At 35.7% G+C, this 27,636-nt stretch overlaps 1 protein-coding gene across 4 annotated transcripts in view; it reads left to right on the plus strand.

Annotated features, from left to right (window-relative positions):
* LOC114334513 (V-type proton ATPase 116 kDa subunit a 1) overlaps positions 1-26,823 on the plus strand; it is a 189,568-nt gene extending 162,745 nt beyond the window's left edge. For all 4 annotated transcript variants that reach the window (XM_028284567.2, XM_028284565.2, XM_028284566.2 and 1 more), the window contains exons 9-13: positions 3,609-3,718; positions 5,719-5,855; positions 8,424-8,677; positions 19,119-19,353; positions 26,396-26,823. In XM_028284567.2, coding sequence (XP_028140368.2) covers positions 3,609-3,718; positions 5,719-5,855; positions 8,424-8,677; positions 19,119-19,353; positions 26,396-26,670 — 1,011 coding nt within the window. In that variant the 3' untranslated portion in view covers positions 26,671-26,823. The remainder of the gene's footprint in view (positions 1-3,608; positions 3,719-5,718; positions 5,856-8,423; positions 8,678-19,118; positions 19,354-26,395) is intronic.
* Positions 26,824-27,636: the final 813 nt, after the last annotated feature.

Below are 27,636 nucleotides of genomic sequence, written 5' to 3' on the forward strand. Positions count from 1 at the left end.
GCTCTTCTTCTTCGCATCTTTTACTAGTTCTTTCACTATATTTCTCTGTCTTCTGTATTCGTCTCTGCCTTGCTCTTCATTTGTGTTTATGTATCGCTTCCACATTTCTTTCTTCTTTTTTCAGAGCTTGCTTTATTTCCTTATTCCACCATCCAGTTCTTTTATTATTCTTCCCATTCTTTCTTATTCCACATACTTTTGTTTTGCAGTGTTCCATAATGTGTCTCTCAATTTTTTGAGACATATAACATCATTAATGATTAATAAATAAACGATTTATAAAAAAATCAATAACATATTTTCTTTTTGTCATTTTAATCACTTTGGCGGAAACTTCAACACAATCATTCCTTAACTGTGTGAATGAGGTTAGCTTTGGATGTTGTAAAAATGAATGGCAAAGTAAAATACACTTACCATAAAATTTCCAACACCAATATAAAATTAGTTGTGAAAACAGCTGTTTGTGTGTAATGTAAAAAACTTCAAAATGCAAAAATTCGATAAAAAACAGCAAAAAAATCAACAGACTGACAGCCACAAAAGTAAACAAACTAGAAACGTCACAAATTGTACTAAAAATCTGAAAACCTCCCAAAGCGTCTTTTTTGTACCCATCTCTTTTCAATGTACTGAGTCTAGAGCGTTCATAAAAATAACATGTGTTTTTACTTAATAACAGGCGGTGGCTGGTTTGTCTTTAGTTTCATGCGTGGAAGAGAATGAAACTAGATAAAAAGTATGTGTTTTATCTCGTCAGGTATTAATGACGCACGGGTAAAGAATCGTGTACTCAACTGTAGATGGGATATTACAAAGAATACGTTGACAAATATAATATGATACGTTTTTATTGTACAAAGAGTGCCTAGTTACAATACGAACTACTAGTTCACTCGTTGACACTAAAGTGCCAAACGTTAACACTAAAATGCTAAAACGATCCAATATACCTACCTACATTGTAATACCAACACCCTTTAGTAATTCTATATTAGCTCTTAAAAACTATCCCAACTCAAAAACATTCAAAAATTATGTAAAATAAGTGAATTCAGCTTTTGATAATGACTTTGTAAAAATGTTAGCTTGTTGTCGATCGGACGGTACATACTTTAAAGCAATGAATTCTTTTTTCCAAATAATCTCGAATAAAATTATTATTTCTAACATTAATACATACTATGTTTGGTTATTTTTGATTCAAATGTAAAAGCCATCTTAATACATGATTGGTTATCTTCACACGTAAGTGAATTATACATACTTTTTAGTCTCTTTTAAGGTCTGCCTACAAAACAATCCTAATACATACATATAAATCTTCTACTTCTTCTTCTCTTGGCATCATAACCCTGGATGTCTTTGCCTGTATGGCTATGTCCATCTATTCAGACCTCTCCTTGCCTTTCAGTGCCTCTCAGTGCCTTCTTCTCCATTGTCTTGCATTCATAGTTTTCAGGTCGTCTTCCACGTTATCCAACCATCTAGTTCTGAGCCTTTTTTTTTGTCTTACTATCGGCTTCCACTGTAATATTTTCTTATTTGTTTTTGCATCTTCATATCTCTCTACATGTCCCAGCCATGTTAACTCTTCACAAATCTTACAAGATCGTGCATTCTTTTTTAATTCGTTAATTTCGTCGTTTCTCCTGGTTTTCCATATGCCGTCTTCTTCTTGCACCGGGCCATATACCTTTTCTCAGTATCTTTCTCTGATTTCACAACCATAGGTTACTACGGGTCTAATAATTAATGTTCTGTAGAAAGTCATTTACTGTAGAACACAAATTTACTGTAACCCTGTCAAACTAACGTCAGAACGTGTATGTATGGATCTGTAAATTGGTGCCGAAATTTGTAATTATTACTGTAAATACTAGTTATTAAAATTAATTTTCGCTCAAATAGTGACACAATAGTAACAGTTGTGTTACGTATTAATCATCAAAGCATCAAGAACAAGCTGTAACTTCAGTCAGTAAGAGATGTTTTACTTAATAATCTTCCAACTTAAACACATTCAGTGTCAAACTGCCAATAGTTTTTCACTGTTGCTATCCCGTACCAACGAACGCCAACGGTTAGGCAACCAGTATTGCAGTGAAGTATCCAAGGTTATCACTTATTTCCAGACATCCAAAGCGTAATATAAACAAATTCAAGTTACTTTTGACTACATGAGTAACAATTTAAATCAATGTTCCCCCACTGTTAGCATCACCATGTCTGGACCCAATTCTTCCAGTAATCTTACTATCATAGTTCATATGCAACTGCTAGTATGACTAAACAACGTCCGAAGTATCCCAAGAAGACCGAAGCAATTTTATAGTTAGTTGTACGTCTCTATAGTATCCAATGATTGTATATCCAATTTTTTTTTCTTCATAATTTTTACGTAATGTTATTTAAGATTTAGAAATTAACTGTTATAATAATTAGTTTTAAGTCCTTATTGTAATTAATTATTGCATAACCAATACTGTTTGTGTCAATGGCCATTGCTGCCGAGACACATAAATTTAAATAAAAAAAAAATTACTGTAAAATACAGATCAAATTGTTTAGATCACTATAATAGTAGATAAGATAAAATAGGCTGATATAGTTGCTTATACAGTGAGCACGTAAAGGTTGGAATAAATTCATTTTCTCGAGAATGGATGATTTTGGAAAAAAATCCCGAAACAGGTCAATTTTTATTTTTAAATTACGACTTTTTGGCATATATATCATACTAGTGACGTCACCCATCTGGGCGTGATGACGTCATTGATGATTTTTTTAAATGAGAATAGGGGTCGTGTAATAGCTCATTTGAAAGGTAATTCAATTCTCTATTCAGTAATATTAATATTAGCATAATTATTTATACAGGGTGCCCAAAATAATTTTTTGGATTAAATTTATTGACATAAAAAGAAGAATGTATGTAATTTATTTAGTTCAAAATACATTTTACTGCTCTCAGAAAACTAAAAAAATGTTTATTTGAAAAATAATCATTGCTTTTCGCTTAAATTAAATGTTCAAACTGTCACGAGGCTGGTGGGTGGAGGCTTTACTATTGAATTTAAGCAAAAAACAATATTTATTGCCAAATAAACATTTTTTTCTGTTTTCTAATAGCAGTAAAATGTATTTTGAATTAAATAAATTACGCACATTCCTTTTTTTATGTAAATAAATTTAATTTAAACAATTTTTTTTGACACCCTCTATAAATAATTATGTTAATGTTTATATTATTGAATAGAGAATTAAATTACCTTTCAAATGAGCTATCACACGACCCCTATTCTTATTTAAAAAAATCATCGATGACGCCATCACGCCCAGATGGGCGACGTCACTAGTATGGTGTATTTGCCAGTAAATCGTAATTTTAAAATAAAAATTGACCTGTTTTGGGATTTTTTTCCAAAATCGTCCATTCTCGAGAAAATAAATTTATTCCAACCTTTACGTGCTCACTGTATAACGTCCTTATGAAAACAGCATAACTAAAAAATTTTCCACTCATCTCTTCCATTCTACCGCAAAAGTGATTCGTAAACAGAATATTTAAATAATAAATGCTTAACTGATATGTATTTATTTTACAGTCGGCAAAAAATAAAATCATCTTCTTGAATTCCTTAAAAATGAAAATGTCCATCATCTTGGGAATAGTGCACATGTTGTTCGGAGTAATCTGCAGCACATTCAACTTTGTGTAAGTATTTTGTCTTATTTTACGACTTATTTCTTAATAGGCTTAAACAAGGATGTTGTCTGTCTCCGACCTTATTTAAAATATATATTCAATCATCGCTAGAGCAGTGGAGGAAACAAGTATCCGGAGTGGAAATATGTAGACATAGGCGGCTAGGCGGTGGTAAATGTCTAACAACTTTGTTTTTCGCAGATGGTCAGGTAGTCATAGCGAATGATGAGGATGACATGGACTACATGTTTAGAAAATTAAAGAAAAATATGAAAAATGGAGCCTCAATATGAATATGTCTAAGACAGAGTATCTTAAATTATGGGATAATGAAGAAGATCCAGAGTGAGAAATTAGAATCACAAAAACATGTAAAGAATATAAATATCTCTGATCTGATCTATAATATCTAATCGGATCGAGAACAGCACGCCAAGATGATGCAACTACTAAAAGAATCAGGAATTAACCACCAAGTTCTGAAAATAATTAGAAACCTTTATACTGGAATCAGACTGCAAACCTCAGAGTTGACGGTGAACACACCGAGTATGTAAGAATCGTACGTGGAGTAAGGCAAGGCTGCATTTTGTCCCCCCTAATTTTCAATCTTTACTCTGAAAAAATATTTATCGAAGCTTTGCACGAAACTGAAAAAGGTATTCTACTAAACGGGTACCGGATAGATAACATCATATAGGTATGGGCCATTCCACGAACATACACCTGTTTTGGATTACTTCGACAACGAATATTTTACTGTGCAACATAAGAAGTACGAAAGTAAATGGCGCTAATAATTATTCCAATAAACAACAATGTAATTTGAAATTTACTTTCGTTCTTCTTATTTTGCACAGTAAAATATTCGTTGTCGAAGTAATTCCAAAACAGGCGTATGTTCGTGGAATAGGGTATATGCAGATGTCACCATAGTATTTGCGGACAACCTAGAAGACCTACAAATTATCATGAACAAAATCACGTATTACAGTCAACAATATGGACTCAATATAAAGTAACTTTTTTCAAGAGCCACAACCTTTTTTATGGTGTTGAATCATGGACCTTGAACGAACATATGTCCCGAAAATTGAAAGTATTTGAGATGTGGCTATATCGGAGAATTCTTAAAATATCATGGACTGATCGGGTCACAAATGAGAAGGTCCTTAGAAGAATTGGGAAGAACCGAGAGGTACTAAACACCATCAAATCTCGAAAGTTTGAACACTTTGGACACATTATGCGAAATGAATCCAGATATGTCCTCCTACAAGCCATCCTGCAAGGAAAAATATTTGGAAAGAGAGGTCCAGGAACAAGAAGAACATCCTTGGTTAAAGAACCTCAGAACCTGCTTCAACACAATATCAAAATTGCCATGATGATCGGCAACATTCATCACGGATAGGCACATCAAGAAGAAGATAATATCTAAAGAAGACACATCAAAAACAGAACGCAGCAGGGCAAAAAAGTAGTAAACATTCTAAGCTCTCTACTGTGGTCTAAAGATATAAGAAATTGACAATCTATCGAACCTTGGTAGAGCCTATTATGACTAATGAAGAAGAAGTTTGGCATATCACTAAAAAAGATAGAAGAAGAATAGAAGTAGTAGAAATGGATTATCTAAGGAGAGCGTATGGTATATCCAGAAAAGATCACATCAGGAATGAAGATATTAGAAGGAGGATAAATACTGTATAATCCACTGTAGATAGAATTGAAACGAGACAACTAGAGTGGTATGATTACGTAAAACGAATGAATGAAAATAGATGGCCAAAGAAAGCTTTAAATGACATACCAGAACAAAGAAGAATGGGAAGGCCTTCAGTTGCCTGGGAAGAAAGAGAGATAGAGCCATCAAAGAAGACGAATGGATGGACAGAAAATGATGATGGTCGAAATTTGAGAAGCGGCAGAGACTGTAGGAACCTCGCTTTTATATAGATAGATAGATTTCTTCAAAACTCTACATTATGATTTATTTTTATTTTCAGACATTTTAAAAAATACTACAGCATCGTGTTTGAGTTCTTACCTCAAGTACTGTTGTTATTATTCCTCTTCATGTACATGGTTATAATGATGTTCATGAAATGGGTATTGTATTCCGGAGAAAACGATGGATGGGATAGTAAGTTATTTATTAATATACTACTATATTGCAAATAGACTGGGAGATATTAGATAGAAGTTCAGCCACGATTTCCTGAGTCGTGCCCTTTGCAATACTGGAAGGTCAGAGGAGGTACTTACAATTTGTGGAAAAATCCACTGGTTTCCTGTGACATGTTCCTTTAAAAATTAGATTTTCCTTCAAAGAAGATGGGGTGTTGCAATGAATTTCTGAGTCCTGCCATATCCATAGAATGACAGGATACTATCCAATTATGAAGAAAATTTTTTGGACAGTAGGGTTGCAAAATGGCTAAGGTAGTATATATATATATATATATATATATATATATATATATATATATATATATATATATATATATATATATATATATATATATATACCTATACAAAATCGTTAATGAAAATAATGAAATTTTCATGATTTAGTCCTGATGAGTCCTGCCAAATAAATAAATTAAACATATTTATTTCAAAATGATCAAAATGTTAACGTGACGTTTCTTAATGTTTAACTACCCTTGGAAAAGTTTGTGGAAAATTTTCACCTTGATTCCACGATTTTCTGAGTCATGCCATTTTGTATCTGCCTCATGGACGTTAATAGGTAATATGTATTTACAAAGCGACAGTATGGTCGTACAGATATTTAGTTTATAAAAATAAATTTTTGAGTCTCTAAAATTATTGCAGTGTATTATACAAACATATTCCTATCACCACGATTTTCTGAGTCATGCCATTTCGAGTATGCTTAAAGGACGATACTTTAAAACCATATACAACGTGGCAGGATATCCGCAAAGATTTAATACATACAAATTAATTTTTATATGATTAAAACTATCGTATGGTATTAGATATTATTTTCCTGAATCAAATCATTTCTGTATCGGAAAATTGTGGCGATATGAATATGTTTTGTATAATACACTGCAATAATTTTAAAAACTTAAAATTTATTTTTATATTCGAAGTAACTGTACGGCCATCTGCCTTTTTGTAAATAGATTTATATTAACATTCTTGACATATGTGCAAAATGTCACGACTCGAAAAATCGTGGAACTTTCCACGAATTTTCTTACACATTTTTTAACCATTTATAGCATAAAAGGTCTACCTAAACATCCTGCCATTTTGAATAATCATCATCATCATCACCAATGGCGCTACAACTCTTCGTGAGTCTTTGCCGCGTTTACCTACTATTGCCTTCCATGTTTGTCGGTCCTGTGCCACTAATTCCACTTGTGGCACTTCCATTTTCAATAATGTCTACTTAAATTATTTATTTTATATTAAAATTTATCTTATGACCCAGAAAATCGCGGAATTAGGGTGAAAATTGTCCACACAATTTTCCAAGGGACAAATACCTACAGTTTGAAATAAATATTTTTAATTTATTTAGTTGGCATAATTCAAAAAAATCATGAAAATCTCTTTATTTTCATTGCGTATTTGTATACAGTGCTAGTCAAAAGTCCGTACCCCCCCTCGTATCTTTTGAACGGTTATACCTATAATAGTGAAATTTGGAGGAAGGAAATAAACGGACGTAAGCTTCTTAACTAGTTATGACAGGTGACGTAACAGTGACCGATGACGTTACAGAGCCACTGTGACCGATAATTTTAAATAGGACCTTCTGGTAAGTGATACCTCGTTTGAAAGGTATTTAGAATACCTATTCAGTCATACTAATTTTTTTGAGTTTAGGTTGATTTTGATTTTGGTGAATAAATTAAATAAATATAATATTGTAGTTTCGAATTTAATTAATAAAAATTCAAATGTCCGCCTATGAATTTTTTGGAAAAAAAGTTGACGTTTTTTAATTCTCTAGTAGTTTCTACGTCAACGTCAACCTGTTTGACAAGTAATCATAGGCGGAATTTTGAATTTTTATTAATTAAATGCGAAACTACAATCTTATATTTATTTCATTTGTTCATCAAAATTAGCTTACACTCAAACAAAATTAGTATGACTGAATAGGTATTTTCAATACCTTTCAAACGAGGTATCACTTGCCATAAGGTCCCATTTAAAATTATCGGTCACAGTGGCTCTGTAACGTCATCTGTCACTATTACGTCACCTGTCATGACTAGTTAAGAAGCTTACGTACGTTTATTTTCTTCCTCCAAATTTCACTATTATAGGTATAACCGTTCAAAAGATACGAGGGGGGGTACGGACTTTTGACTAGCACTGTATATGTATTTGTATATACTTAGCCTTTTTTTCAACCTAAAAAATCTAAAATCTACAGTATCTTGTCATTCTATGTATATGGCAGGACTCAGAAATTCATTGTAATACCCATACCAATATTCTCCATTAGATACCCATACCCATACCATACAATATTGCCATACCAATTTTTCATGACAAATCTAATTTTCACAGGAAAATCTCACAGGAAACCCGTGGAGTTTTCCACGAATTTTAAGTAGGTACCTCTTTTAACCTTCCAGTATTGCAAAGGGCAGAGCTTATTTTTATGATTTTAAGACGTACAATCCAAAAATACTGAAAAACCCATCTTTTTTAATTTTAGAGAATGTAACCGCTAAGGACGGTTCATCGTGTGCCCCGTCTGTACTGATTTACTTCATCAACATGATGTTGATGTCGCCAAGCACTGCTAATAAGGGCTGCGATATATACATGTACGATTACCAACGTGAAATTCAAATGGGTTTAGTTTTTTGTGCATTGATTTGCATCCCCTTCATGTTGCTCGGAAAACCATTATATATAATGCGTCAACGTAAGAACCAAGCGAAAAATGGAAGCGTACAACTGGTCAGTGTAAGTACCTATTCTATAATTTGTTCATCACTAAGTACCTACTATGTTATTTTATTCGAAATTCTTATTAACATTGAGACACTCTGCATTACTTAAATTTGGCATACACATAACTAACAAGTCAAAGAAAAAAGTGATATTGTGCCGATGTGTGCTTTTGCCTTGGGAGTTGGTTTCACCCCTTCACAAGACTGAAAAGATATACGTTCAAAGCAAGTCCGGAAATAGATAAACTTACTCATTTTAAGCAACTTTTGTTCTATAGAGTTTTTTCACTGTCAATATTTTTCGAGTTATTTGCGAGTGAATATGTTAATTTTTCAACAAAATAACCACGTTTTTAGGCGGTTTTTAGCAAATAACTCAAAAAGTAAGTAGTTTTAGTATCAAAAAGTAAGTAAGGGCTTGAACGAGTCACTAACCACGAGTGTATGCACATTGTGAACAGCAGGCCCGGACTGGCCCGCCGGCCCACCGGCCATCGGGCCGGTGCGCCTTTTGCCTTGGTTACTATCTATCCATTAAAAAAATTAAACGCTGAAAAATTTTTTTTTGAACTGTTACACAAATATGACGCAGCTACCATTCCCCTAAAAAATGTTTCTACTTGCTTGTGATTTCGCCGTTTGGCACCAGAAACCTACATAATGAAGCCAGTGGGTACAACAAAATACCAGATATCAGATAATCAAATAACGTAGGCTATTCGGGCGCCTTTCATGGATATCAATATCCGCTCCGAGAACGCGCAGCGCCCTCGAAGACCATTTTTACGATTCGGGCGCCTTTTGTAGGTATTAATGTCCGCTGTTCCTGTTATAATAAATTGCTTAGATGCGACGAACGGCGCCCTCGAAGACCATTTTTACGATTCGGGCGCCTTTCGTAGGTATCAACATCCACTGTTTCTATTATAATAAATTGCTTGTATGCAACGCACGGCGCCCTCGAAGACTATGTCTACGATTTGAGCGCCTTTCGTGGGTATCAATTTCCGCTGTTTCTATTATAATAAAAAGCTTAGATGCAACGCGCGGCGCCCTCGAAGACCTGTTGTTGGTATCAATATCTGCTCCGAGGACGCGCGGCGCCCTCGAAGACCATTTTTAAGATTCGGGCGCCTTTCGTATCCACGGTTTCTGTTATAATAAATAGCTTAGATGAGTCGCGCGGCTATTTTACGATTCAGGAGCCTTTCGTAGGTATCAATGTCATCTGTTTATATTATATTACAATAGTGTTACATCCCACAATTGGCCTAATGAGTACAGTTTTCTGCGCGCCATAACTAAATCATACATACAGGATTTTTGCACCCTAGAATCATACATCATAATGAAGCCAGTAGGTACAACAAAATTCAACTCGTATCAGGTAATCAAAGGCCAACACACATAGCTCGAAAATGGCACAAAGGTTTTTCTGACCTCTTATGGTTCAGTTGTGCGGCGAGCCTTAGCTTCTCCGGTATGACTCCGTCTATGCCATGTACCTTTCGGATCTTTATCCATCCAACGGCCTCGCCGAGTTCCAAATCAGTAAAGGGTACCGCCTCTATGAAACAAGTAACACTTAAACGTCTGTTCTCCACTTGAGGAAAGCGCTCCCATATTAAACAGTCTCTTCTCCTCGGGCAGGGGATAGTGTGTCTTTTCCCCTTCTGTTAGATACACACCATCTTGAAACACTGTCCCCAGATACCTCTTTTGAGATCCTGAAGCAGGTTACTCCACTTTTCTCTCTTCAATCATGTAATCTCATTTCTGTACTGGTTCTGCATTCGCTTTAATTCATTGATTATCTTTTTCCTGCTTGAAATTTTAATAACTTCTTCCACTACATTCTTACTCTCATACAATTCGTTCTCTGATATTCAAGCCCCTCATTCTACCAGTACGGTTATTTTCTTTCATACCACCCATTTGACCTAGCACAAGCCAACTCCGGTGCCCCACTCAGATCCTCGATCAACTCACTCACATCCTCGCATCTCAGACCAATCAAGCTAAAAGCACCCACAAAGACTTACTCATTTAAAAATCTCTTTAGATCGATATCTTCATCTTTCCGTTTCTTCCTTTTGCTCGCTAGTTCAAAACTCACATATTTATGTAAGCTGAGTGATTCTTCTTTTAAAACAGTTCAGCTTACGACCCTGTTTAGAAGTAACGTTGAAACCAGCGAGATGTCCGGAAAGTATTTACTATTACCTACGAACGTAGGTGCATGGATCCATTATCATAGGTATTTCCCTCTCCCATCTTGAACTCTTTGGTTCCATGGACGATCGTTCACATTCAGGTTACCGGCGCATCCCCTTGTCCATCCTTTATTTCAAAAGTTCTAGAATTATATTTCTCTATACTTACGCACTCTTTTAAGTCAGACATTGTCATTCTAGTTGGTCGGAGTTGGTCATTCGAGTTATTCTGGTGTAACAAACTCATGTATTGATTGGTATAGTACTGTTCTCTTAGCATTGTCGTACGCGGCTTTGAAGTCAACAAATAGACGATGGGTTTTACCATCGGTAACCGGAGACCGGTACACTCTCCGTCCCAGCCTCTTGATAATCGAGTCAATATACTCTTCATATACTCAAAGCGGGACATTTGGTGAAACATAGCAATTGCACACCATCAGGTATCAAACTTGTACTTCAACATACCGATTCTTAACAAAGTGTCTGGTGATGCCAACTCCTCGGTTCATCACGTATATGGTCACGTTAGATCTCTTATCTTTAATGATTCTTTGTTGAGAGACTAAATGTGATAACATTCCCTTCGTGTGAGTACCTCTGCAACGTCGTGAGCGGCCCTTGCCCTTCCCATATTTATTTAAAGGAACTTCGAATTAGATGGTTCTTATCTCTCTAACATACCTATAGGCTGTCTGAGTTCTGGTCCTAGGTGCTTTCATCCACCCTTTCCTCATCCCTTGTGGCCAGGTGTCTCTTAAGCCCCCGCTTTTCGAGGATGAGTTTTTTATACTGCGGGCACTGTAAGCTGTCGGCTCTGTGACCGGATTCTTTACAAGTGAGGCAAAAAGTCGCCTTACTACTACACTATCGTGCCTGGTGCCCCCTTTGCCACATCTGTAGTAGGAGTCCGTCATGTTTTCTCCCTTGCAGTCGGTTTTACTATGCCCGAACTGCAGGCATCTAAAGCAGCGCTGGGCATGCAGTCTCTCTAGAATCTTGCACGAGTTCCAGTCAATTGGTATATGTTTTCTTTCCAGAGGCTTCTTGACTGTGATGTGTGTCAGTCCGACCATGACGTTTGTGTTCCCTTCTCTATTTTTCCTTCCTCCGTGCGGGCCACGATATTCTTCTTCGGGCGCTTGGCCTGTTCTTTCCCTGCCACTTTGAGGGTGAAGTCCCGTCCGTAGTATTCTTAGCGCTTGTGATGCTAATCGCCTCCTTCTTTGTGTCTAGGCTACCCTTGATTTGCTTGAGCAATTCGGCATGGGATTTTCTACCTTCCTTCATGATCACCTTCTGCGTCTACATCCTACTTTCCCCGCATTCATACTCCACCTGCGCGAGGTGAAAGTCCATACCCATAAATGTAACTTCCAGGAGCTTCCTGAATTTCCTACCTTTGTAGCCCCCACTACTCTTAGGGACGCCTCTCTGGTCCCCAGTATCTCCATGTCTTTCCTCAATTTAGAAATAATTGCCAGTAGTCTCTTGTCCCCGTCGATTTCCGTCACCCTTTTCTCTACAGGGACCATGAAAATATTCTGACGGTTTTCCCGGTTCTCTTCCTTCTGACCCGTCTTTGTCATCGTGCTTATAGTACTAAGTTGGAAGTACTCCACCTTTCCTGGTCTGTATGTACCTCCTGCACATACTCCCAGTTCCTGTTTTTCCTTGTCAGGTCGTGAAACCTTTCCCCCTCACTGATTCCATGACCACTACTAAGTCGCATGTAGGTTTATCCTATCTTCCCGGTTTGGCGACCCTATAGTGAGCTTCTTCCCATCTTTATGATGTCCTTTATTTTTTAAAGCCTCTTTCTCCTGAGTTCAGAACCGTTGCGATCATTTCTATCTCTTCTTCACTAAGTTTTTCGGGAAAGAACTCTTCGAAGCCGACCTGTGTGGACACTCCTGCCGTTTCCTTAGTCGTTCCTTCCTCACCGGTGTGCTCTACTATTCTATTTCGTTTCTCAATGCTGCCGAGGGCGACTTGTCTGAGATTGCTCTTCATGTCTTTGGTGACTATCTTTAAGTTTTTTACCTCATTCTTGATCTCGACCTTCGTGTTTGTATGGTCGGACATTAGTTTCACTAAATTATTTGAAACTTTGGTAAGTTTATCCATTGTTCTTACCATTAATGAGGAGCTCCTTTGCAAGGTTGTCTCTCCTGGGAGATCCGTCTTGGTCAGGTCCCTACCACTGACCGGAGATCTTCGAACAGATCCCATTCTTCCGAAGATCATAGTCTCTTTCTTCCTCTTTCCCTCTTCGCTTAGAATTTTTCCTTTGTTCCCTTTACTAGAATGAACACCTTATCATCTCATTCATACCTTGTTAAAGCTGCACCACCACCGGTGACACGCTCCATTCTCACTTCGTTTTGTTTTATTTTTTCCTAAGTGATTAAATACTTATCCATATAGTTCCCGCGATTAGGAGAGAATTATACTGTCCGGTGAGGCAGTGAGCCCTTGCCCACGCTAAGACTTGAATTACAAAGAACTTTCGCCAGTTCTCCGAGGGCTCCGTTTGCGAGCGACTGACATTAGGCCATTCACTGCTCATTTACGGATCACCTGAAACAGTGTGATTGCGGCTTTTTTATCGAGGTTTACTCTGCTATTTTAGAGCGCTCTAAGAATTCGAAATAATTTTAAAAGTACCTTCTGTTGAACACCAATGATCATGATTGTTGATCAATGTTTTTGAACCAGTAGATTCTTCTGTAGAAGCAGTTGAAAAATGGTAAATTACTTTATTGTTTTAAATTAATATTAAACTTAAAAAAATTGACAAGTAATATTAATTTACTTTACATGTAGGCCTGGATCTTGCGTACCAAAAAAAGTTGTATAATAGCAAGCTGAAAATTTGTTAATAAGTTAACAGTGTCTAATCGGACAAACTTTGATGTACTTGTGTTTGGAAACACTGGAACAGGGAAGTTTTAATTGTACAACAGGTTAAAAATTTGGAACGTCAGACTACGAAAACGTCCCATGTATTTTGTCGGACAGAACTTCCAATTAATTTGTTTCCCTTTCATTCAACTCTTATGCAAAAATCAGACTGCTATTTATCACCAACATAATTTCTGTCATTTAACATGTTCTACGTGTCTGACTTATTAAAATGCTCAGTTGGTACCAGTCTGATTTTTCCATGAGAGTTTAATGAGTGAGTAAAAAATAAATTGGAAGTTCTGTCCGACAAAATACATGTGACAGTTTTCGTAGTCTGACGTTTCAAATGTTTAACCTGTTACCACAATTAAAACTTCACATATTCCAGTGTTCCCATACATCCAAGTTTATCCGACTAGACATCGTTAACCTATTAACAAATTTTCAGCTTGCTATTATACAACTTTTTTGGTACGCGGGATCCAGGCCTAATGCACTAGGATTTCAAAAAAGTTTGATGCAAAAGCTTAGAAGGGGGTCTGGCGCCTTTGTTTAGAGATTGGGTTGGCGCCTTTTTTAGAATTTGGGTTGGCGCCTTTTTTAGGAGCCAGTCCGGCCCTGGTGAACAGCCATATCTTAACTAATTTTTATCTTGCAGAAAAATAAAAAATACAAATATTCAGAAAAGCATATCCGACTTTTTTTACTGTTTGAGATTCTTGGTATTTAGAATAATTTTTAAGTTATTTTGAAAAAAGCATGCTTTTCAAAATTAAATATTTTAAAAAATTTGATTTAAAACCAAATTTTTTCAAAAATAAGCACTTTGAATCAGTGAAACTTACAGATCATATAAACACAGCATGAGTATAATAGTGCAGTCAGCGAGTGTATTTGGCTCCTAATTCCATCCTACTGCATCAATTTACTTGATATTTTCACTGTAAGTAGGGAATAGCTCAAGAAACAAAGTCTACCCTATATCCTATGGCGCTTTTATCTTGGGGGTTGTTCCCAAGAGATATGGTAGGTGAAAAGAGATTTTTTTGGTGCATGGTCGCAAAATAACAGCGAAATGGTCGATATCCACAGAGAACGGCAGTTCTCACCAGTGGCGCACAACACCCCTACATGCGACACTATATATACACGAAATTTTCGATTTTCTAAACCTGACTGAATTAAAAATTGGGCCAAATCCCATCTTAAAGTTTAGGAAAAGACTCGTCCATCCATATGTTACTTCTCCATTTTGGTCCAAGAGTGTGGATTTTACGGCCCTTCCCATTTAAAGCCTGTTTTTCGTTCTCGTCCCCAAAACTCCCAAAAATTTCAAAAGTTTAAGCCCGACCTTTGCGGCTTCTGATAGCACAGATCATTACCTTTCCAACGCACGTTTAATTTTGAAAATCGGTTATACCATTCAAAAGTTATCGAGCTCAGAAATATGACTCAATTTTTATTTAAAAAATGGAAAATGTTTGTGGATATGTATGTATGTATGTATGTATGTATGTGTGTGGAAAAGTTAAACCGATCTGAATTTGTTTTTCTGTGTTTCAAGAGGGTGTGAGGGCCGATTCAGAACCGGTCTAATTTTTGACTTCTGACTACCCGTAAGTCAGCTAGAGGGCTAGATAGATACAAAATAGCATATTTTTTGGGCGTATATATCTAACGTTCAACGAAAGACAGGAAAACCGCAAATACACTAAATCAATAGGGATGAGTTAAGCTTTCAAATGGCGCCTAAGCGATCAAGCTGAGACATACACACTGCTCACCATAGCCAAAAAACTGAAAAATTAAACTTTGAAAATTTTGGTTTTTCGACAATTACTCAAAATTTCAACCTACCAATTGCGCCAATAACTGAGCGTTTGTAGAAGGAATCAGGACGCGTCTAATGGTGTATACCTTATATCTGGGAAAATTCGAATTTTTAAGTTATAGGCTTTATAAGTATGATCAAATCTATTTCTTATGGGAAAAACGGTTTTTCAAGCTCAATAATTCCTCTAATACGTTCAGTTATCATACTCGATCTTGGACGCATCAGATACTACTTGTCAATACGTTTCAAATTCATGTTTAGTGATCAACATCAGGTAAGCCGTTCAGAAGTTATAGAGATCCAAAAGTATAATAATTAGTCCAGGAACTGAAATTTTTCACTTCGCAATTTTTACAGAATGGATAGATTTGCTTGAAAATTTGACAATAAGTAGTGGATAGTCCAAGGATCAAAATTTATATGATGCCGAAAGACGCTTTTACCATGGGGTGGTTGCCACCTCATCTCGAGGGTGGAATTTTTTTTTATATTTTGACCGCAAATGCTGGTAAAAATATTAATTATAAGCAAAAAATGTTCATTATAAATTTTTTTGATAAAATTAATAGTTTTCGATTTATTAGTTATCGAAGCTGTTAGTTTTATATCGAAAAGATTACCAGATAACGGCAGTTCTCGCCAGTGGCGCAGAAATACGCCCCCCTACACGTGACACTATTATATACACGAAATTTTCAATTTTCTAAATCTGACTGAATTGAAAATTGTGCCAACTCACATCTTCAAGTTCAGAAAAAGACTCACCCATTCATATGTCATTCATATGAATGGGTGCCATTCACACATTCATACGTCAACCATCCATTTTGGTCCAAGGGTGTAGATTTTAAGGCCCTTTCTATTTAGGGTCTGTTTTTCGTTCTGGTCCCCAAAACTCCCAAAAACTTCGAAAATTTAAGTCCGACCTTTATGGCTTCTAATAGAACTGATCATTACCTTTCCAACGTATGTCTAATTTTGAAAATCGGTTATACCATTCAAAAGTTATAGAGCTTAGAAATGTTACTCAATTTGTATTTAAAAAAGGGAAAATGTTTGTGGATATGTATGTATGTGTGTTTGAAAGTTAAACCGATTTGATATTTTTTCTCTGTGTTTAAAGAGGGGGTCAGGGCCGATTTAGAACCGGTGTAGTTTGTGACTTTTGACCACCCATAAGCCAGCTATAAATAGGACTTGGTAGGTACAGAACGGCATATTTTTGGGGGTATATATATTCGAATCAAGAAGAGGTAGGAGAACCGCAAATACATCAAATCAATAGTGTTGACTTAAGCTTTCAAATGGTGTTTAAGCCGTCAGGATCAGACATACACACGGCTCAGTATAGCCGAAAAACTGAAAAACTAAACTTTGGGAATTACTCAGCATTTCAACCTACGAATTGCGCCAATAACTTAGCGTTTGTAGAAGGACTCAAGACGAATCTAACGGTGTATACCTCATATCCGGGAAAATTCGAATTTTTAGGTTATAGGCTTCATAAATATGATAAAATCTATTTCTTGTAGGAAAAACGGTTTCTCAAGCTCAATAATTCCTGTAATAGCTTCAGTTATCATACTTGACCTTAGATCCATCAGATACTACTGGTCAATACGTTTCAAACTCATGTTTACTGATCAAAATCGGTTAAGCCATTTAGAAGTTATTAAGATACAAAAGTATAATCCAATTAACGATTATTCCCCAAATGGTTTATGTAGTTGTAGTGGTTACGACGCTAAATTTGATCTGGCAACGGGCAATCCGACTTCATTTACCGGCCATCTCAATATATTTTTTTTCAATTTACAGTACAACCTGCCATATCTGGACCTGTCATATCCGGACCTCCCCATATCCGGACGGTTCTGCGCCGTCCGGATCTACCGAAATCTACCGAGAAAGGAAGTCCTGTTGTTGGACAACGCACTAAAAGAAGAACTAAAAGATGGCAAAATAATGTATTATAGAATCTATAAAACGTGTCTATCGACGAAAGTTACTGACGGCGCTGATTACTGGAATGTATGAAGGAGAAAACGTTTCAGAGACTGTAAAAGAAGTAGTGGTCTTGATATCCGGATTTTTTCATATCCAGATCGGTCTGTCGCCACATTGATCCGGATATGGCAGGTTGTACTGTATTTCGAATAGAAAAAAATCTAGTGTACATTCAATGGACACTAGATCATTTGGGAGATAATGCAACAAAGGTGACCATTTATAAAGCTTGACGTGTAATAGAGGAACATTGCATTCAACTTCATACATTTAATTTAGAAATAACTTTGAAAAACGCCTGATACAAGAATAAAAAACCGCTAAACGCCGTAAAAATGAGTGGCGCATAAAATATTCCATCTACAAAATATCTGATATGAATGTTACGTGGCGCGAAAATGGATTTTCATTTGATGCAAAACAAAATTCTAGTTTTATTTTAAAATATTTTTCCATAATATTTGCTAAATTTGAAGTAAACGCGCCACAAAAGAGTTTCAAAATTCAAACTGTATCAAAGTTACTCTTTTGTGGCGCGTTTACTTCAAATTTAGCAAATATTATGGAAAAATCTTTTAAAATAAAACTAGAATTTTGTTTTGCATCAAATGAAAATCCATTTTCGCGCCACGTAACATTCATATCAGATATTTTGTAGATGGAATATTTTATGCGCCACTCATTTTTACGGCGTTTAGCGGTTTTTTATTCTTGTTACGGTTATAATGCACCAATATCTTTTGTAGTGCTTGAAAAGATCTTTAAAAGGAGCACTGTTAAATGCCGTTACATTCAAACTAAGCGAGATATGGTGCAAAAAAATACTAATTTATTTTAAGATAAAATGCGAAGTATATTTAACCCCTCATCCACCAGATTTAACTGCATCGTTTTTTTTCTACAATACCTTTTATTATAGTGTTATTTAAATGTTCAAAAAGTTGGACAGGTTTAAAATAAATGGTTCTTGAGAAAAATAAGATCAAATTATAAAGCACATTTTTAAAGTTTCTTAAAAATCTTCTTTTTTCTCAAAATTTTTAAATTTTCTTAAAAATCTCCATGTAACTCGAAAATGATAAGAGATACGAAAAAAAGAAACATACAAAAATGTAGGGTTTTTTCAGATAACAATTTTGATTTTTCTTTCATTACTGTATCTCTTTATCATCTCTAAACTCTAGAAAAACTATAGAACAAAAGTTGCTTAAAATTAGTCAATTTATCCATTTCCGGACTTATTTTTGACGTATATTTTTTAACCCCCAAGAAGGGGTGAAACTTGTTCCCAGGGCAAAAGCACACATCGGCACAATATCACTTTTTTTCTTTGATATGTTAGCTATGCATATGCTTTTCATGTCAATCCGAGCGGTTCTTTCAAATTTACAGTAAAATCCGTGAGAGAATGTACTATTAATTAAGGTTATTTCACTTTGGCTTAACTTTGTATGCCATAACATATTTTTTAATGTATTCGATCCTTTTTGCAGAATAATAAAACAAACGGTGACGTAAACCTTGGAATGGAACTGGAAGAGATCGAAAACAACCTTCAAGATGTGGCCGAGGTGGCTGCTCAAGCTCATCATGAAAAAGAAGAAGAGGAGGAACCTATGAGTGAAATTTTCATTCACTCAGCTATCCATACTATTGAATACACACTTAGTACAATTTCTCATACCGCTTCGTATTTGCGTTTGTGGGCGTTGTCCCTTGCACATGCGCGTAAGTATTATTCCTACGGGATTTACCTTAAGTATATAAATATAAGGTTCTTGAACTCCTATTAAGAGGAGCATAGAGCTTCAGTGCAACAGAGGCGGCTTTACCTATTGTGCAGGGTCTGCGGTGCACACGGGCGATTGGATGTTAGGGGCGCCGAGCACCAAAGAGCGGGTTCTTTACTTTGTTTCAACATAAAATATGAATTTTTTTTAATAGGAGGCGGAAGATGAATTAGTAACTGACGCGAAAATACATTTTAAATTAAACTTTTACTATTACCTATTAGATACCGCAACTACTAAATTTGATGAACGCTTCGAACTTCTAAAGCAAAATTCGTTCCTTCAAAAATTAAAACACTGGAAGGATAAATCACTGCAACAAGCGGAGCCCCGCATACTGCAGACTTTTTTCGGCCGATAGTTTAGTCGGGATGGGCTGTTGGTGCGCATACCGAACCGACTAAACAGTCGGGTTGTTGAAGAGGGCGCACGCTATCAACAGCCGACCGACTATTCTCGAACGATTAAGTACTAAAGTTCTTATTTGACTGTTGAAGTTAGTAGTCGAACAATGAAAAAATTATCCAGAAATGTTATTATCGCTCTCATATAATGGAAGAGGAAATCCAAGAAGAGATTCCGAGAGTATGGAGTGCATCCAATTTACAGTGAAAGAAATACGACGACGTGACGGTTAAAAGTAACAGACGTGATCCAGAAGATTGTCATGTTAAAATGGAACTGGCAGGACACATAGGAAGAATGGAAAACAACCGTTGGACGAAGTAAATTCTTAAATGGCGACCAACGACTAGCAAAATAAGTAGAAGCAGACCTAAAACAAGATGGACTGATGACATCAAGTGAATGGCTGGTCACGAATGGATGCAAAAAACAACAAACTAATATGAATGGATACACCTAAGGAAGGCTTTCTTCTGGCGATGGATGGAATAGCTGTTGATGATGCTGATGATGAATTCTCAGTGACAGATTATTAAGTGGAAAATTCTACACAATGTATTCTAAATTACTTGATTACCCAAAAAAGTTTTTCGCCTTTTATCGGATGATCTTAGTCACCTTCAATGAACTAGTCATGCTAATTGGGCCATGCAGGTTTCTACAATTAACGATTGTGAATTCGACGATGCCATTTTCTCGCAAAATGTTAAAAAAATATTCGCACGGCACAAGTATTGGATACCAAAACTAGGAGAGAATTGAACTATCGACCGATAAACAATCGTTGTGTGTGGCCGAAAAATTAGTTTAAAGGCAAACAATCTGCCGATATAAAGTCTGCAGTCTTTTGGGTAGGTTGTTCTGACGCCGTGAATACCTATTGGCTCCCGACATCATTTAATATTGGACTATTGAAATCTGGATTTTTGTTTACAATATAAGTGTACTTAATACCCTCTAATACCCTATGTACTAGTACTAGTACTAGGAATAGGTAGGTGCCTATTCGACTATTCCATTTTGACTGCGCGTCTACCAAAGGGCGCCAGAGCATCGACTGCACACGGGCGCTACATGGGCTAGAGCCGCCTCTGAGTGAAAACGCGCCATCGGGTTCTATTTTGAACTAAGGCCTTCACCTCATTCCAAGACTTTCCTTGACCTCTTATCTCGTCCATGATGGATCTTCTCAAACTTTGTGCTGGGCGACCGGTTTTTCTTTTTTTTTTTTCTTTTTAATTGGGGATTCCACTGTAGGACAGTTTTCAATACTGGAACTATTTTTTCGGAGTGTGTGACCGATCCATCCCCACATTCTGGACTTTATTTCATTTTCCACCCTCTTTGTTGGGTCAGGTGCAGTAGATCTTCGTTTCTGATGATGTTTGGCCAGAAAAAACGACAGTTCTGCGTAGACATTTGTTAACAAAGACCTGCAGTTTTGACTGGAATATTCGGATCTCTGTCCTTGTAATATACTCACCAGACCTCCAAACAGGATTGAGTATGCTGAATGCTTGTTGAGCTTTTCGTATCCTCATACGAATATCGTCTTCTGTACCCAGTGCCGGTTTATTCACTGTGCGCATGGGGCGGGCGCCCAGGGGCCCTGGTCCGAAAGGACCCGTTCCTTTTATTTATAAAAAAGTAAAGTCGCTAAATACCGACTACAAATAATTACTACGAAAAAATAAATCTACATATTTTCCGAAAATAATCTCATACGCAGATACGCCAATACACTGCCAACGCCTATGTTCTATTGTTACATCTCTTCACGCGTATACACAGTGGCGTAGCCTAGCCCCACAGGGGCCCCGTGTCAATGTTTGTGGCGGGTCCCTTTTCCGAAAACTACAGAAAGTTGTCAGAAAGATGTCTCAAATTGTAGTGAATTTTGCATGTGAATCCAGCTTGGAAGCAACTAGTTATTTCAGAACTGTTCAAAGTATCTACACGTTTTTTTTTTTCGGCTTCTCCTCAAAGGTGGAATTTACTGAAAGAAAGCGGCAAATGTTGTGTAAAAAGATTAATTGAAACTAGATGGCCCGCCCGATTTGACGCTGAAAATGCATTATTTAAAAACAACTGATCCATCAAACATATTTTTCCAGTTAAGCAATAATAGAGATGAAAAATCAGCAGATAGAAGTGACGCCAAGGCACTGTACAATAAAATGGATATGTTTGAGACAGCTCTATTGACACTGATTTGGGCAAGAATTTTGGAACGAGTGAATGCAATAAGCAAAACGTTAGAAACTGTGGACTTAAACGTAGAACGTGTCAATTGGGGTAGAATTAATGGCATTTCTTTTGAGCTTTGTTGGAGATGTAAGAATGTAAGAAATAAGTATAAATTGAACAAGAAGCGAAAACTTTCTTTTGCGAAGGCGAGGATATCTCAAACATCTACTATACAAATGACCTTCAAAGAATAAAGAAAACAAAAACATTTTTCGAAGAAGCAGGTGAAAGTCAAATCATTTTAAAGGGGCAAGGGATATTCAGAATTAAAGTACTATTTAATGTTATATGCGACAATAGTACTCAAGATCTTTTAAAGAGAATTGAATGCTACAAGGATGTAACATCAGCTTTTAGATGTTCTTTTACGCTAGATAAAGAAGAAGTCAAGACATCAATTAATACTTGAAATGCGAGAAATATAAAAAAGATGTTGCTGAAACCAAAGAGAACTTGCATAATGAAATTACCCATTTCGTAACGTTATGCCAAAATTTAAATAAACATACATTTTATGAAAAATTTTATGTCATCTAGGATGTAAAGGAAACTTTTCCCAATATTTTAACTGCAAATTTATTTGACGATACTAATTTCTAAAACATATTAATTAAGGTCAAATTTGGGTCAAGAAAACCTAGACGCATTATCACTATTGTATATAGAGAATGAAGAACTGGAGAAACTGAATTGTAATAATAATATATAGCAGTTTACGAATGCAAAGTCAAGAAAAAAAGTGATCTAATTTTTGTCTTTATGTATTTTTTAGAATATGTTTTTTGTTTGTCATGTGTTGTTTTGTGAAACTTCCTATTTTTGATTTATGTTTTAAATGTATTTTTTTGATTATTTTTTATAATAATAGTCTCCCGTTTTATACCGCTGACGCCGCTTTGGGATTATAGCAGGGTAGTTTGCTATATCTAGGGCCTACGGTATACAAGGAGGGTAACACGGCTAGTGATACGCTTCAACTGCCTATTATTACCCCTGGTTTTACCCAAGGTACTCATTTCATTCAGGCTGAGTCGACCTGGGTCCTATAGACATTTTAAAAATGTCTAGTTGTTCTTACCGGCACTGTGATTTGAACCCCGGCCTACCAGCACGCGAGTCAAGCATACTACCGCCTGAGCTACACTCGCCCGGGATTATTTTTTACCTTTGTTATTCTTCTTGCTTGTTTAAAAAAAATTATTTTATGGATTTTACAATGATTTACTTTTATAGTTAATGCATGTGTTTTCTTGTTAAAAAACTGAGAACGAATAACAATGAATGGGGTCCCTAAACGTCCAGCGCCCAGGGCCCGAAGTTACGTTACACCGGCACTGTCTGTACCTCTGTTTTCTGTTGTAATACTTCCATGATATGTAAAGTTTTCCACATTTTCAATCTGCATGTTGTCGATAGTAAATAGGTTTTACTAATATTGATTTTGAAACCTACTTTATTGGCTTCAGTGGAAAGTGTTTCCAATTGGTCAGCCACATCTTGAAACCTTTGTCCTAAATAGGCAGATATCGTTGGCGCATTCTAGATCGCTCGGAATCTTGTTGGAATCTTGTGTCGTAGTCTAGTTTGGAGAGAACATAGTCTATAGCTACGTTAAAAAGAAACGGAGAAAGTATGCATCCCTGTCTGACGCCAGTAAGTACATCAAATTCGTCACTGTTGATCCCATTGTGTGTCACGCTGTATTTCACCTCAGTGTACAGTGACTTTATAATGGAAATTATTTTATGTGAGATGTTTCTTAGCTCTAAAATTTTCCATATATCAGCATGAGATAACATGTCAAAGGCACGTTCGAAATCAACGAAAACTATGTATAGGGGTGTGTTCCATTCAACCGATTGTTCCATTATTACCCTCACATTTACCTTAATAGGAGGGATTTACCTTAATAGGAGAGGAAATGATGCAATAAACCTACCAAATTCCTTCAATTGGATGTATTTCAATAAAACTTTTTGCATTCGATTCGTAAGAGCCTTAGGAAACTTTGTGAACAAAAATGATGATAGACAAAATTAAAACTGCATCATTGAACATGGAAAATGCATTTTCCAAAGGCATTTCGAAGTGATGAAAAATGATAGATTTGTAATTCGGAAATTATTGAAGGAGATGAGTTAAATATCATTACTCGGGAATTTTTGGGCTCGTTGAACTCGAATGTCATGACGGCGATGCTATCCTAGGCGCCTGTGTGATTTGGAGCAAAAAGAACATTTTTTAGAGGATTTGCACTCTTTCAAATTGTGTTTACCAAAACAATTTATACATAAATTATTTGCCCTAATAAATTGCAATTTGGCGGAATGAGGTATATCTTTAAACTCAGATCAAGTGTAAATTTTATGACCCACCTTGTTACAGTAGGTACAAATTAATTAAAATTGGTGATTTGAAGTTGACTCATGCACTGTCGATAGAGATGAGAAATTTTTTCTGGCAGTTTTAGGACTACAAATTTCAACATTTTCCAGAATTACTGCACGTTTTTCTAAGAATTTTAAAAAATGATTTAAAGTAGGTATTTCATTGTGATTCCTCTCAGATTCATATGCCTTAGCCGATTGAAAATCTAACTTCTTTTTTAGAATGAATATAAGCGTTAAGTCAAATAATTTTTTGGAAGTTAAATTCAAATTTTTTAGTGACAAAATATTCTTTTGAATTGTAGTGATTAATTGAATTAATTAATTCTCTTAATGCATCTGACTTACATTTAGAAATATTATTACAATCAAAAAATGCTTGCAAATAAGAATTTATTATGGCGAATTTGTTTTCGTATCTCTTCTTTAAAATATTTAACGCGATTACAAAATTTTCATTAATTATCGGTAATGAATCTATAAGTTGAAGGCTTTCACCTTTTAAATAACTCTTCAAATACACAAATTTTTGGACATCTGTTAATGTCTCATTTTTCACTATGAGCGCATCGAAGAGCTCAATGAACGATTGAAAGTCTCTAATGTGACCGGAGAATGGTGAAATGTTTATATCCGGAAGACTAACTGCTATTGGAGCATTATGAGAACCCTCACTAGATGAACTAGATCTTATCTGAGAGTGAGAAGGTACAGCTTTTAATTTATTAATACAAGCGATCAAATCCCTTACAAGTTTGAAATATTTATTTTCTGTGAGCTCTCTATCTTTTTCTTCTTTGCCTGTATCTGATACAAGGAATTCGATTTCATTTTGCGCTTTTTCATAATCATGAAATATTAGATGAACTCTACTTAATCGCGTTTTGAACTGGGTAACATCTAATTCTACATCTTTGTTGGCTATAAACCAGTTATACATAAGAGTAAGAGAAGACTTAGCAATTGTTCTGTATTTTTTGAACTCATCCATTTTTATTAAAGATATTGGAACACGAAAATATCTTTGAATCACAGAATTTAATGATTTTCATGTCTTTGAATAACTGATAGCCAAATAGAATAATGAAACAAAGGGTAGGTATATAAATGGAATTATCTCACCCAGTATATCCTTTTGCTGTTGTGTCGGCGAATAATCTTGAAGAACTTTCCATAGGTTTTATGCTGGTCAAAAATCCGGCTCGATGTAGGCCAAATGAATAAGTACCGATTTGGTTTCAATTCCCAAACCGTTTTCTCCGTCTCTTGGTTGAAAAATAAATAACTTCTTTTTCCCTAATTGGTTTATTTAAAAAAAAACTACTAAAAGCTAAGTTTAGCTTTTACGCCAGACACAGCGAGAATTAATATGTTGTACAAAAAAAAGGCCCAAATATTAATTGGCACTCAATTAAGAACTATTATAATGAAAAAAGCTGTCATTTTTTGATAAAAGTGTCACATTGACAAATATTTTTTTCACTGTCATTTTTTGAGATTAATTTTTTAAGAAGTCCTAAATCGTGTATTAAATGTGGCATAATTTTTATGGGCGTAATAAAACAATGATTAGAATTTTGATTATTTAATAAAGTTTCAACAAAACCTATCAGGCACGTGTTGCTACTAGACTGTCGCGCGCTTCTGTCGTCCATAATAAATACGTAGTCCTATCTACGCTACGTTCCGTTCTTAACGTGAAACGCTCTATAGCATAAAAATTAATTTCTAACCATCTAACCAATGATAAGCTGTGACAAGACACATCCACCAATCACGTGTCTGAAACTGGCGTCCGAGTTTATCTTGGAAACGAACGTAGCATACTTAATTACGTGACTCCACATAATTAACTAATAATTAAAATAATTAAACATTTCAATTCCTCTTTAAATTAAAATTTAACTTTATCTACCAGCTTATATTTTTAATTTGTTTTAGAATTATCGGAAGTATTATGGACTATGTTATTCTCAAAGATAGCTTTGAGAAGAGAAGGATTCATAGGAGTGCCGATGATCTTCATTCTATTTTCCGCATGGGCCTTCTTCACTGTCGCCATCTTGGTACTCATGGAAGGTTTATCGGCCTTCTTGCATACACTCCGTTTGCATTGGGTAGAGTTCATGAGCAAGTTCTACTCAGGCGTGGGGTACATTTTTGAACCATTCAGTTTTAAGAGGATACTGGAACAAGAGGCAGGAGAAGAGGATTGAAGCGATAGCTAGTGTTTTGTTTTAGACAAGTTTAAATAAAAAATATAATGTAGCGTTATAAATAAAACTAATTTTTGATTTTCGTTGTTCAATAATAAAAAAAAAACAATCTAGTTTTTAATTTGTTTCCAAATTAAATACTTTTTATTCACCCACCTGTTTTTTATTTATCATGTCCCTCCTGTATATATTGGGTAGGTAACATAAAATAAACTGATGAGAACATGAGAAGTAAGCAACATATTCATTTTCAAAATATGAATTCCAGACATAGGCGCACGTACTTTTAGACTACAGGCCCATGTCAAAAATGGAAGGGTCATATGAACCACCAGGTGACGTATATAGGACGATATAAGAGCATAAAATAATAAGATTCAGCACTATGCCGTCACTTGTAAGCAGTCCAACTGAGTGCTGGTGAGAATTCAAAAGTGCAGGTAGAGTTAAGTACATTTTGGTCATATATTTTTGTACGGCATTTTTACCATCGATAGATCCATGGAAAATATTAAGAAAGCGCCCAGTGCCGTAAAAAAAGTGGTGAGCCACAAAGTTGGTAAATTTTTTTGATTTTCTGACAATTTCCACTGTAAACTTGGTCATTTCCTTCTGTACGGCATCAATTTCATACTGTTTCAATACAACTTATATTTCATTATTCTACAACGCCGTACAAAAATCATGCGACAAGGGGAAAATCGAGGGTTGCAATCCCCTCTCTTTCCGTGGTCCGGGGGGTGATTTGAAAAAGTAAGTCTTCGGTTCCAAAACATTATCTAGCACTCAAAAGTACTATTAAAAATAATGCCGCCAAAAAAGCATTGTTCATTTGAATGTATAATTATAATTATGTTAATTTCATGGTATACTTGATTTATAAAGCTAAAAAAATCATTTTACTCTGTACGGCCACTTTTTTTAACATGATATTGTAAAATAAAATTGTTATATAGTATTGCAGTT

The sequence above is a fragment of the Diabrotica virgifera genome, chromosome 2 (genome assembly GCF_917563875.1).
Source record: "Diabrotica virgifera virgifera chromosome 2, PGI_DIABVI_V3a".
Taxonomy (NCBI): domain Eukaryota; kingdom Metazoa; phylum Arthropoda; class Insecta; order Coleoptera; family Chrysomelidae; genus Diabrotica; species Diabrotica virgifera.